This window comes from Mercenaria mercenaria, chromosome 2 (genome assembly GCF_021730395.1).
Source record: "Mercenaria mercenaria strain notata chromosome 2, MADL_Memer_1, whole genome shotgun sequence".
NCBI classification, from domain to species: domain Eukaryota; kingdom Metazoa; phylum Mollusca; class Bivalvia; order Venerida; family Veneridae; genus Mercenaria; species Mercenaria mercenaria.
The window spans coordinates 105,093,435-105,107,960 of record NC_069362.1 but is presented as its reverse complement, the minus strand read 5'-3'; the positions used below and the strand labels follow the sequence as shown (position 1 = coordinate 105,107,960).

Sequence of the window (14,526 nt, the reverse complement as noted above, 5' to 3'; positions counted from 1 at the left end):
GTGACCCACTTGACCCTGTTTCGAACTTGACCTAGATATCATCAAGGTGAACATTCTGACCAATTTTCATGAAGATTTCATGAAGTTTATGGCCTCTAGAGAGGTCAAAAGGTTTTTCTGTTTTTAGACCTACTGACCTAGTTTTTGAACGCACGTGGCCCAGTTTCGAACTTGACCTAGATATCATCAAGATTAACATTCAGACCAACTTTCATACAGATCCCATGAAAAATATGGCCTTTAGAGAGGTCACAAGGTTTTTCTATTATTTGACCTACTGACCTAGTTTTTGAAGGCACGTGACCCAGTTTCGAACCTGACCTAGATATCACCAAGGTGAACGTTCTGACCAATTTTCATGAAGATCTTGTGAAACATATGGCCTCTAGAGAGGTCACAAGGTTTTTCTATCTTTAGACCTACTGACCTAGTTTTTGACCGCACGTGACCCAGTTTCGAACTTGACCTAGATATCATCAAGATGAACATTCAGACCAACTTTCATACAGATCCCATGAAAAATATGGCCTTTAGAGAGGTCACAAGGTTTTTCTATTATTTGACCTACTGACCTAGTTTTTGAAGGCCCGTGACCCAGTTTTGTACTTCGCCTAGATATCATCAAGATAAACGTTCTGACCAACTTTCATGAAGATCTTGTGAAATATATGGCCTCTAGAGAGGTCACAAGGTTTTTCTATTTTTAGACCTACTGACCTAGTTTTTGATGGCACGTGACCCAGTTTCGAATCTGATCTAGAATTTACCAAGATGAACATTCTGATCTACTTTCATAAAGATCCCATGAAAAATGTGACCTCTAGAGATGTCACAAGGAAAAGTTTACGCACGGACGGACGGACGGACGACGGACACTGCGCGATCACAAAAGCTCACCTTGTCACTTTGTGACAGGTGAGCTAAAAATATACATGCTTTGACATACAAGAAAAACACTGATCAAGCAATCAACCTTGAAAACATCCTAGACACCTGGACCAAAGGATAAAAGCTGGCTTTGGAGACCAGATTCTGACTGGTTGTTTCTGAGTACAAATTCAAAATTTCCCAATGACAAGGCTGAGACTGGTCTGAAAACTCATCTCTATAACCATGTAGCCTGAATAATCTGGTTTACTTTCTTTTTAGCGTGCTTAATCTGTCTTCTCATATGCTTTGTCATGTCTAATGAATCTTTCCACAAATGAACAAATTAAAAAGCTCAAAACAAAATCTTTAATTTAGCCTTGCTCATGGTATATGCTTGTATTGTCTTTAAATTCTTACTATAAACTTATGATGTTACGTATAATCAAGTTTTGTTTCTTCAGAGTCTTTTTAGCAAGTTAACAGATAACAAAAGCCCGCCTATTTAGCTCAATAGGGAGATCGCATATCAACAGATCTCAGGGTCATGAGTCCGAGCCCTGGGTGAGGCATATGTTCTCTGTGATGATTTGATAAAAGACAGTGTGTCTGAAATCATTCTTCCTCCACCTCTGATTCATGTGGGGAAGTTGGTAGTTACTTTCGGAGAATAGGTCTGTACTGGTACAGAATCCACGAACACTGGTTAGGTTAACTGCCTGCCGTTCAGAAAAAATGAAATACTGTTGAAAAATGGCGTTAAACCCAAAACAATCAAACTGATGACAAAAATCATGACCACTCAAGCTTCTTTCTTCTCTCTAAGGACCACGGGGGAGGAACTGTTACACGAGACTCAGTTGTGGAGGATATCATGTTACAGATTTAGGATGCTACTGTTACAGTATTCCTGGATAACGTTACAGCATTCGGAGGATAAAAATCACTGTCGGTGTTTTGTTTGCCAAAAAAATAGTAAATATTTATCTCTTTTTTGCAAAAGTAAAAATTGTTTCTCTAGATCAGTGGTATGTACATCTGCTGAGATATTGTTTAACACGTGAAACACAGTATATTGATGTCTATCAAGCATTTAATGACAAAACCTGAAATTTTGATAGAAAATTATCTAAAAGAAGTTGATTAAAATATGTTTCAGCCATATTTTATGCTCATTTGCATCGATAAAGACCCTCTTTAGGCATGCAGTTATAATACGAGGTAGAAATATCAATGTGGGTCTAATTTTTCGTGGTTTTATAGAATGTTACAGTTGTGGGGTGCTTCTTCTGGATGTGTTACAGATTTAGGATGATACTTTTTGGAATACATTTTGACAATATACAATACCAGGATAGCAAATAAAATTTAGATACCATGAATTATGCGGGATTTTTTGTAAGATGTAACAAATATATTATACCAAGTGCATTTTTTTCTAATTTCGAAATTCTAAATCTGATTCAACAGCTATATATAATAAAATGATATATAAACATTTTCAATGGAAAGCTAGTGTTCTATATCTAATGTATATGATACCATAATCACAAATTCGCATTGAATCGTCGTTTGCACTTTAATAAGCTGTTCTTTCATAAATAGTACCTGTTTATGCTACATGTATTAAGCTAGCAAACGATGTGCCCTAGCTTCAGAAGAGCTTGGCAATGCGTGTCTTTATCAACGATTTCAATTACTAATAAGCTTAAAAGAAAATATCCTCTCGGAATCGGTAATGGAGAACTTAAGAAATTAATTGGCTTTTCTCACGACAACTCGCACATGTGCAATAAAACTTCATTTCAAATAACAAAAGATTCTTTTTTGCTAAACATGTATATGTGTTTACTGTTGGAACAACCATCGAATCATAGTCTGCCTGCAGGCACGTAGCTGCCTACAAGCAGACATGCATCTGCGCAATGAAGATTTGGCAAGCATGCACAATCAAATAGGCTAATCTGAAGCACTGAATCTGTTTGGTCACAGCTAGGAGCCTAAATCATTTAACAGAGGAATTTATACGCAGTTCATAGTTAAAATGGATAATGTTTCAGGATTTTCATCTAAAAGTATATGCGTCTTTGTCTTTGTGTGTATGACGGTGGCAAGGGCTCTTCAGGACTGTGCGCCATTAGAAGGCATGTCTCAGGACTGTAGGCATTGCGTAAACGCGAGCACGAGCACATTAAATTCGGGTTGTTTAAAAATTAGGAGTTACCTTATAAACATAGTAACTCACTCCCTTTTTAGATTTGAATGAAAGTAACTAATCTATGTGAATATAAATAAATACACACTTAAAACATTTTTCGATTTCGCTCCGCGATATCTTTGGTGATTTATTTAGAGGTTATGGAAAAACATTTAACAACCGAGGTATTTAGAGATTGTTCAAACGATCGGTCAATTTGCATGAAAAAGGGAAGGGAGATTTGCTCTGCATAACTTGTATCATCAACTGTTCATCATATGTGATTCTTGACATATCACAACCGACATCTTCTCCCGTTAGGTGGACTTTCCTGTGTTTCTAAACGTCGTTACAGCAACGCCACTCTAGTACATGTCTGACTGCCTCAAATGACAAAATGAATGTTGTTTAGCAGTATTTACATCTAACAACAGAATCCTGAGGAAGGAAAAAGTATCATCCTAAACCTGTAACACATTCAAAAGCAGCACCCCACAACTGTAACATATCCGGCTAAACTGCAACATTCTATAAAACCGCGAAATATTAGATCAACAGTAATTTTTTTCTACCTCGTTTTATAAGTCCATGCCTGAAGAGGGTTTTAATCAATGCAAATTTGCATGAAATACGGTTGGAATATCTTTTAATCAATTTCTTTTAGATATTTTTCTATCAAAATTTCGAATTTTTTCATAAAACGCTTGATTGGCATCAATATACTGTGTTTCGCAGGTTAAGCCATGTCTCAACAGACGTGCATATCACTGATCTAGAAAAACAACTTTTATTTTTGGAAAAAGAGATAAATCTTTACCACATTTTTGGCAAACAAAATACCGACAGCTATTATTATCCTCCGAATGCTGTAACGTTATCCAGGAATACTGTAACAGAAGCATCCTAAATCTGTAACATGATATCCTCCACAACCGAGTCTCGTGTAACAGTTCCTCCCCCGTGAGGACATGGCTTTGTAAAAGATTACATTTCACCAAATCACAAATGGCATGAAAAAACAATATCTTAGGATTTTCTAGGGAACTATAACACATTTCATGCTCATACTGTTTAAACTTTTGAAAACAATGGTACTTAGTGAAAACACTGATAAATTTGCCTTACCCACTTATGATAAAATTATCATCAGCCAGGTATATTTTCATGTGATTCAAGCCAACAATCTCATTGAATCTTTCAGGCAGTATTTTCTTCCAAATTCCACGTAAATCTGGTGTATGATATAGGTACACTTGCACTTTGCCTCTGTATTTTTCCAACAAGGGAAGTAACATTGTTCGTGAACTTTTATTATTTCCCCTTGATCCTCTGGTATAATCTAACAGTACATGGACTTCAAAACTGTCATTGTTATTTTGTACAGCTCTTTCACATGCTGACTCTATACTCCTGATCTGTATAAACAAAAGCTCAGTCAAAACTCAGCAACAAAAAGTTTAACTAGAAAATGCTTTTGTAAAAAAGCGCATGTCTCCCCAAATGCAAAGTCCTATAGGCAAGAAGTCAATAGGGGTCAGGAGCGAAAGTCAAAGAGACACTGATGGTTGGCTGCAATAGGGATCATCTACTTGGCATGTCCAGTCATCCCGCTAAATTTCAACACTCTTGGCCTAGTGGTTCTCAAGTCACTGTTCAGGCTCCTGTGACCTTGACCTTTGATCAAGTGACCTCAAAATATATAGGGGTCATCTACTCTGCATGTCCAATCATCCTATTAAGTTTCAACATTGTAGGTCAAGTGGTTCTCAAGTTATTTCCAAAAAATGATTTTACATGAACAGGCCACTGTGACCTTGACCTTTAATTGACTGACTCCAAAATCAATAGGGGTCATCTACTCTGCATGTTCAATCATCCTATGAAGTTTCAACATTCTGGGTCAAGTGGTTCTCAAGTTATTGATCGGAACTGGTTATCAATGTTCAGGCCCCTGTGACCTTGACCTTTAATGGAGTGACCCCAAAAACAATTGGGGTCATTTACTCTGTATGAACAATCATCCTATGAAGTTTCAACATTCTGGGTCGAGAGGTTCTCAAGTTATTGATTGGAAATGGTTTTCCATGTTCAGGCCCCTGTGGCCTTGACCTTTAACAGAGTGACCCCAAAATCATTAGGGGTGATCTACTCTGCATGATCAATCATCTTATGAAGTTTCATCATTCTGGGTCAAGTGGTTCTCAAGTTACTGACCGGAAATGGTTTTCAATGTTCAGGCCCCTGTGACCTTGACCTTTAATGGAGTGACCCCAAAATCGATAGGGGTCATGTACTTTGCATGTACAATCATCCTATGAAGTTTCAACATTCTGGGTCAAGTGGTTCTCCAGTTATTGATCGGAAATGGTTTTCAATGTTCAGGCCCCTGTGACCTTGACCTTTGACAGAGTGACCCCAAAATCAATAGGGGTCATCTACTCTTCATGACCAATCATCCTATGAAGTTTCAACATTCTGGGTCAAGTGGTTCTCTAGTTATTGATCGGAAATGGTTTTCAATGTTCAGGCCCCTGTGACCTTGACCTTTGACGGAGTGACCCCAAAATCAATAGGGGTCATCTACTCTTCATGATCAATCATCCTATGAAGTTTCAACATTCTGGGTCAAGTGGTTCTCTAGTTATTGATCAGAAATGGTTTTCAATGTTAAGGCCCCTGTGACCTTTACCTTTGACAGAGTGACCCCAAAAACAATAGGGGTCGTCTACTCCAGCAGTCCTACAACCCTACAAAGTTTGAAGGTTCTAGGTCAAATGGTTCTCCAGTTATTGCTCGGAAATGAAGTGTGACGTACGGACGGACGGACGGAAGGACGGACGGACAGGACAAAAACAATATGTCTCCTGGGGGAGACATAATTCTTATATATCCTGTAAGTTTTGAAGATAGAGATAATGGCTCGTTTTTTTGCAAGTGTATATGGAATATATTCCAATGTCACCGAGAAGTGCGACAATTTTTATAATGAAAATTGTTTCACTTCAAGGTCAGATGAGCCGCACCATGAGAAAACCAACATAGTGGCTTTGCGACCAGCACGGATCCAGACCAGCCTGCACATCCGCGCTTTCAAAGCCTATTGCAATTAGAGAAACAGTTAGCGAACTGCATGGATCCTGACCAGACTGCGCAGATGTGCAGGCTGGTCTGGATCCATGCTGGTCGCAAAGCAACTATGTTGGTTTTCTCATGGCGCGGCTCAGATATATAACATATTCACAGCAAACAAACGAACTTCTTTTAACATTATGTTTATTTACATAGAAATACGCATTTTGTAACAAATTTTAATCTAATCTTGAGAAACAAAGATGCGCAAAACATAAAATTTTATTTCATTTTATTATTTGAAGCATACTATGAAACTATCGTCATGTAACCTTATTTCAGACTTTTGGCAAATAGTTATGATTATTGACTAATAAGCTATCAATATGTGCTTTTATAACATGGCTTTAGAAACAACTTTTCACAAATTTTTTTTTCTCAAGGTTTAACTTTTGTCCAAAAAATGTGTGCTGAATATAAGAATCATGTAGCACTAATTATGGACCGGCAATTTATATACATGTAATGAGTTATATTACAATATCACTTAGGTGATTTTACTATAAGCTTACCAGGTCTTGTTCTAAATCATCTGTTCCAAGATAAAGGGAGGCAATAACAATACGATTTCTGGCATTTCTTGTCATGTTCTGAAATTTACATGGAAATATTTCTTGGTAAAAAGATAAATCATTTTTGCATCACTTAAAGAACAAATTAAATACAGTATATGACAGAAGTTGTGCACATTTACAAGTAAACACAGTAGTAACATTTTTTTTTCATTTAGCCCACTTTCACTGACTTTAATTAGGTATGACTTTAGAACTTCCTGCTAATTCTGAAAGATGAGTTTCTCATTCAACAAAACTTCCTCTAGAAGCAATTCATCATAGAAAGTATTTGACACACTCATGAGCTGAACTCATGGCCTCTTCATTCATAGTCTTTAACTGCAGTGATAATTTGACAAGCTTCGTAACTGTATCTACTATGAAATCATTAAAGTTATTCCCAGGTAGTTAGTTATTTTACCACATTTTTTTCTAGCAATTCACTATTTTCTCTTGTTTTCAGTAGACTACTTAAGTGATTGTTTACTGATAATGCTTCACTCGAGGTTAAATATTTGACAGTGATTGTGTATTCCCTCCCGACTGCCCTTTCATGCATGTCTAGTTCCTGGTAGTTATTACTGCTGGCTTGTTGTAGCTTTATTCAAACATTAAGGAGATTCTTCATTCCAGGTTCTATTTTTCCTTTAAGTTCATACAGAAAAATATATAATGTTCCCAAGTACGTACTAAATGTATATCCATATATTTTATGGATTTATTGTAACAACACTGGAATATTAAAGATAGATTTATATCTAGCATTTCGCTTGGCTGCGTTTTTATAAGAGTATTTATTTAAATCTAGGAATTTACTCACAACATAGAGTGAGCAATTAAAATCTGTGATGGACTACTTTCTGTGGATTTTACTGTGGCATTAATGCACCAAATCAAACCCGTACAAACAAGTAAAATTCCTGTTTGTTTTATCATTTGAATTTGAAATCCCTCAATTCATGCCCCTGAGAAATAGCAATCTTGTCCCAGAACACAAAATTTATGCCATTTTACAGGAAATCACATTCACCACTCATATACCTATGCAGCAGCTGTCAAAATATACTGACCATCAAAGTTCAAAGCCTTTAGGCTATGGAGGAAGTTGTTAAAATGTCTTCTATTCTTACAATCAAGTTGACTTAAATAGTAAAGATGTATATGTAGTAGCATTAAATCCATTTATTTATTTCTTTTATAGTTTTATCTTGGATTTAATGCTTCTATTTCAGCAGTATTTTGTTAATGAAACAGTACCCAGTCAACTTAATTTCTAGAACTTCTATATTTTCACCAGAACAGTTCTAACATGTTCTTTCTTATGCTAGTGACAATTTCCTAATCAACTTTTATGCACTGTCATGGCCTCCCATTTTAGAGATCTGTTCACTCTAGTCTATAAACTAATGCAACCTCTAGGTACATGTAGGCCTCAGATGCTTTCACAACCTTGTAAATAACATAAAATTCAAAATAGTTTACTTTAATACAACACATTATTAATAAAACCTATTTACTTTAAAAGTTTCGTAGAAGTCCACTGGCTGATTTATCACAGTGATATTGTCACCATTCACACCAAAGCAAGGAACATGCTCATTAATCCAGCCAAACTTTTCCCGTAAAACCTCTGGCCTCACAGTCATCCTTGGAGTGGTGTTCTGACTTTCTTGTTGCTTATGATTTTGATCTTCAGCTAAACAGTGTCTATGTCTTCTAGACAACAAAAGAATTGTACTAGAACATACTGGAATACCCCTGAAAAATACATAATTATGTAGCAACTGTTTCCCGAACTCTGAAATATATTCAAATATAAGAAAACCTTAGGCGTAAAAAAAATGTTTGTTTCCAGTATCCCGACCTTCCCTAAATTTTTGGCCCGACCCTAAATGTTTTTATGGCCTTGGAGAACATTTTTTCAACGTTTTAACAAAAAGATGCAAAAGTGCACTTTTTATGCTGTAAACATGGCCAGTGATGTTGCAAATCAACTTACTGATGCTCCAAAGGCATAACCCTCTATTTGTATTCATTTTTTGACACAAAAATAATTTCCAAAAAGTCTCCCTTAAAAAAAAAAAATCCAAAAAAAAAAGAAATGTTTCCGACCTACCTTATTAACCTAATTTTTTTAGCATGTTACCGGAAACAAAGAATTTTTTTATGCCTTATTGAATGACTTGCTGGTAAATAGACAAACTATTGCCCAAGGTCAGATGGAGGCAAATAGTCTCCACTACTGGCTGACAGGCTGTTCAGTTAGTGTTTACAACATGACATAAGAAATAAATTTTCATAATTATTTATTTCAAGTTTTGACTTAAGCCCAGCAAAACTAAGTGTTGGGCTTCACAGCCGCCAATAACACAAATTATTTACTGGTGATTTATATAAAGAGTCATGTAATAAATTGCACACTGCTTGCTGAATGGAAATTAAGAGTTATATTTTCACACAATCTAATATAAGTAAACTGGTAAAAATTTATCATTCAACAAGGAGCTGCGTTTTCAAAACGCAACATCATACCTCCAGGTTTAACTAGAACTGTCACAGGAGTGACTCATACCCCCACCATACGGTCTTGTCACAGAAGAATGGCAACCATAAGAAATCTTAAAAATACTTAAAATAATATAAAAATGTCAAAAAAAGCTTAATACTTAAAAAGAATTTTACTCGTCTTTGGAGTACTTCATCCTGGGCTTCCACATATAAGTAATACTAGTATAATACTAGTATAGTAATACTAGTAAATATAAAAAATCTCTAATATAAGAGATACACTAAAAGTGAATACAAAAAAGTGTCTTACCGACCCATGTTACCACAAAAAATGTATTTACTTTTTACATAGGACTTATAATAAAAAAGTTAGAAAAATACCTAAAATATTGAAAATCTAAAAATAGGATTTCTAAAAATAGACTAATTCCCGGAATTTAAGAGGAAGAAACTCAGTACAAAAGTTAAAAAAAGGTTACTTCCCTTTGACTCTAAGCCAATCAGAATGAGATATAGTGAAAATACATCAAATTTTACCTTAAATTCTAAGTAAAAGGGGACATAATTCAAGTAAATTTGGTGTCAGAGTTATGCACCTTGTGTCACATGATGTGGGTGATGAGGTGGAACATCTATTTTAAGTTTGAATCAAATCCATTCAGTAGTAACTGAGATATAGTGAAAATACATCAAAATTAATCTTAAATTCTAAGTAAAAAGGGGCATAATTCATGAAACATTGGTGTCACAGTTATGCACCTTGTGTCACATGATGTGGGTGATAAGGTGGAACATCTATTTTAAGTTTGAATCAAATCCATTTTGTAATAATTGAGATATAGTGAAAATACATCAAAATCAACCTTAAATTTAAAGTAAAAGGGGACATAATTCATAAAAAATTGACGTCAGAGTTAAGCACCTTATGTCACATGATGTGGGTGATGAGGTGGAATGACTATTTTAAGTCTTAATCAAATCCATTTAGTAATAACTGAGATATAGTGAAAATACAACAAAATTAACCTAAAATTCTAAGTAAAAGGGGACATAATTCATGAAAACTTGGTGTCAAAGTTATGCACCTTGTGTCACATGATGTGGGTGATAAGGTGGTACATCTATTTTAAGTTTGAATCAAATCCATTTAGTAATAACTGAGATAATAGATTTCGTGACGGGACGCGACAAAACTGACTCCTATATAGCCCACCCCCCCAACGTGTTTGGTGGGGGTATAAGTCACGTCGCGTCACGACGCGACAAAACTGACTCCTATATAGCCCCCCACCCCCCAAAACATGTTTGGTGGGGGTATAAATATGGCCAAAGATGTTGTTTTCTGAGGTTTTAAGTTTAAAGGTGAAGACCATGTGATAGGTAATTTCTTCCCATGAGGTTTGTCAAATTTGAGTAAGAACTAAATTGGGTCATTGATGTAGGCTTTAGGACTAAAATGTTGATATTAAGGCTTTAAGTTTAAAGGTAAAAGTCATATGAAGGTCAAGGTGATTTATAATTACTTAGGTCAGTTTATAGGTCTTGTCACAACGTATGTAGAGGGTGAGTAAAGAACTAAACTGGATCAGTTATGTGGACTGTGGGACCTAAAATGTTAGTAAGGTTTAATTCATTTGACCCTGTGACCTAGTTTTTGCCCCAACATGACCCAGATTCAAAATTAACCTAATTAAAGATCATCAAGATTAACATTCTGCAACCTGCTGGCATAAACACCAATCTGATAGATTCAATCAGTATGTGTTTCCGACAAATCTTACTTTTAATGACAAATTTGTGAAAAATATTCTAGGTATATGCATTAGAATTCAAAGAAGTTTTTGAAAGAAATTCTGTCATTTTTAATACTACCGAATATTTCTGCCTAGAGTGAGCCAGCTCGTGCAGTTGCAGCATTTGATTTGCTACTTCAAGGACCTGCCTTGACCTGGTTTCAACATTTACCAAACAGATCATCATGGGAACTTGTGCAGAAAGGTTTCGAAGTCTACCGGTAGTTTTGTGACTTGATGAATGATCTAAGGTACATATATGTAGTCATGGAGATGAAAAATGTGAGGGCTCTGCACCAGATAAACACATTATGGACCTTTGTACATGTACTACCGGTAAGCTGTATAGTAATTTCTTTGCGGGGCCACCAGATTCATAAGTAATATACACATTATCAACACAGACTGGTTAAGCATCCTTCGCTCAGCATTTGTGTTAATCAAGAAGCAAATCCATATATGAGGGCAAGTTACTTCTGCACTGAATTCAGATTTTATTACTGTGGTCCAATAACATCAATTTGTTGAAACATAAAGTTAGGAAGTATCTAGCCAACTTTTCTTTCCTCTTTCTCCTCACTACCCCCATCACCCCCTCTCATCCCTTGCCCTTGCATTTGTGCTAACTTGCATTTGCACCTCTTCTCTATTGATATCTTAAGCAAATAACAGGTAAAATTGTATTAAAATTTAAATAATTACTTATTCAGTAACAAATTGATTACCGGATGGCTACAAATTTTCCTCAGGACTTGCTAGCCGTCCAGTTAAAGACAGCTAGACACTTCAATAAAGTTAACTAAACTAAGTTACTAACAGATTTTTTAGGAAGTGGCTATTCCTACAGTCCTGTAAGAATAGTAAAATAGCCCATTGGTAGCTATTCCTAAGGCTCCTATGACAGTTTTGTATTGCATTCAACAGTTACTGGTATATTTTTATCTGATATTTCTTTAATCCAGAGAAGACAAAAAAATATTTTTAAAAGATAAGACTTATAAACAACAGCTGTCAGTTGACAGCGCTTAACTATTCTCAATGCTTGATAGTATAATATAAGCTATGAGTAAAACTTTAATATACAATAAGCATATTCTAAGTCAAAAAAGGGGCCTCCTCCTTTTTACAGACTGGGGTCATGATGGTAAAAAAGTATGCAAAATATCAAAGAAACATCTCAATGGACTTTGAAAATATTTGGGGTGGTAGGCAAACTTTAACATTGGTGTGACGCTCACGCCAATGCTGGGGCGAGTAGGATAGCTCCACTATTCTTTGAATAGTCGAGCTAACAAGAGCTGTCACAGGAGACAGCGCGTTCCACTATTTTGATGCTGGATAGTGAAACTGGGCACATCTGAGGAAACTAAAGCTGTCACTGAAGTGTTTAATGACTCCAATTGTGGATGAAGATATTGCACAATAGCCTGAGTCTATGTCAAAAATATCAACTTAAAGTAATAAGAGAGGTAAAGATACAAGAGCTGTCTGATGACAGCGCGCTCGACTATTCGAAGAACTGATTGAAGAATGGGGTCAAAATATTTCCACAGATATTCAGACAAAAGAAATAAATAGATTAGACAAACAATGTTCCTGTATTACTTTGATTTCGATAAGTCTTGCACTAAATGGCAATATATGAGCCAATTTCAAAGTCCAAAAAGGGCCATAATTCAGTCAAAATAGTTATGTACTCTTGCCTACAGATGTAAATCATAATGATAAGCAAGTGTTCAAAGTTTAAAAGCCATATGTCAAATAGTTTTGACAAAACATGGACTTGTATGAAAACAGAACCAATTTCAAAGTCCAAAAAGGGCCATAATTCAGCCAAAATGGATGACAGAGTTAATATGTTCTCTTTCCTACAGATAGAGAGACTGTTATACTAAACAAGTGATAAAAGTTTCAGAGCCATATGTCAAACACTTTACAAAAAAATGAACGGGTACGAAAAACTTAACCAAGATTTCTAAGTCAAAAGGGGCCATAATTCAGCCAAAATCCTAGATGGAGTTATGTACTCTTGCCTATAACTGGACATGGTGATGGTAAACAGGTGTTGAAAGTTTCAAAGCTTTATCTCAAAAGACTTTGTCAAAATATGAACTGGTATGAAATATTAACCCAGATTTCTAAGTCAAAAAGGGCCATAATTCTGCCAAAATCCTTGATGGAGTTATGTGCTCTTGCCTATAACTGGACATGGTGATGGTAAACAAGTGTTGAAAGTTTCAAAGCTTTATCTCAAAAGACTTTGTCTAAATATGAACTGGTACGAAAAACTTAACCAAGATTTCTAAGTCGAAAGGGGCCATAATTCAGCCAAAATCCCTGATGGAGTTATGTACTCTTGCCTATAACTGGCCATGGTGATGGTAAACAAGTGTTGAAAGTTTCAAAGCTTTATCTTAAAAGACTTTGTCAAAATATGAACTGGTACGAAAAACTTAACCATGATTTCTAAGTCAAAAGGGGCCATAATTCAGCCAAAATCCTTGATGGAGTTATGTGCTCTTGCCTATAACTGGCCATGATGATGGTAAACAAGTGTTGAAAGTTTCAAAGCTTTATCTCAAAAGACATTGTCAAAATGTGGACTGGTACGAAAAACTTAACCAAAGTGTGACGCCGACACCGACACCGACGCCGTGGTGAGTAGGATAGCTCTACTTATTCTTCGAATAGTCGAGCTAAAAATGTATCAAAACACTATATAAGTATATCCTAAGCAAAAAGGGGCATAATTCATTAAATATTGGTGCCAGAGTTATGCACCTTGTGTCATATGGTGTGGGTGATGATGTTGAACAACTATATTAAGTTTGAATCAAATCCATTCAGTAATAACAGAGACAGAGTGAAAGTGCATCAAAACTTTAACCTAAAATTCTAGGTAAAAAGGGGGAATAATTAATAAAAATTGGTGCCAGAGTTATGCACCTTGCGTCATATGGTGTGGGTGATGATGTTGAACAACTATTTTAAGTTTGAATCAAATCCATTCAGTAATAACAGAGAGAGTGAAAGTGCATCAAAACTTTAACCTAAAATTCTAAGTAAAAAGGGGAAATAATTCATGAAAAATTGGTTCCAGAGTTATGCACCTTGTGTCATATGATAAGGGTAATGAAGTTTGAATCAGATCCATTCAGTAATAACAGAGATAGAGTGAAAGTGCATAAAACTTTAACCTGAAATTCTAAGTAAAAAGGGGAATAATTCATGAAAAATTGTGCCAGAGTTATGCATCTTGTGTCATATGATGTGGGTGATGATGCTGAACAACTATTTTAAGTTTGAATCAAATCCATTCAGTAATAACAGAGGTAGAGTGAAAGTGCACCAAAACTTTAACCTGAAATTTTAAGTAAAAAGGGGAAATAATTCATGAAAAAATGGTGCCAGAGTTATGCACCTTGTGTCATATAATGTGGGTGATGATGTTGAACAACTATTTTAAGTGCATCAAAAC

The 14,526-nt window shown here is 35.7% G+C and overlaps 1 protein-coding gene across 2 annotated transcripts in view; it reads right to left on the bottom strand.

The window, feature by feature from the left end:
* The window catches only part of LOC123564792 (CDP-diacylglycerol--glycerol-3-phosphate 3-phosphatidyltransferase, mitochondrial-like), a 39,224-nt gene that overhangs the window by 11,607 nt on the left and 13,091 nt on the right, over window positions 1-14,526 (bottom strand). Inside the window, exons 1-4 of one of the 2 annotated variants that reach the window (XM_053537424.1) lie at window positions 9,280-9,771; window positions 8,265-8,505; window positions 6,706-6,783; window positions 4,190-4,479 (exon numbers count right to left, since the gene is read on the bottom strand). In XM_053537424.1, coding sequence (XP_053393399.1) covers window positions 4,190-4,479; window positions 6,706-6,783; window positions 8,265-8,393 — 497 coding nt within the window. In that variant the 5' untranslated portion in view covers window positions 8,394-8,505; window positions 9,280-9,771. Of the gene's footprint in view, window positions 1-4,189; window positions 4,480-6,705; window positions 6,784-8,264; window positions 8,506-9,279; window positions 9,772-14,526 lie in introns of those variants that run through there. The other variant, XM_045358616.2, reaches the window with a different exon arrangement.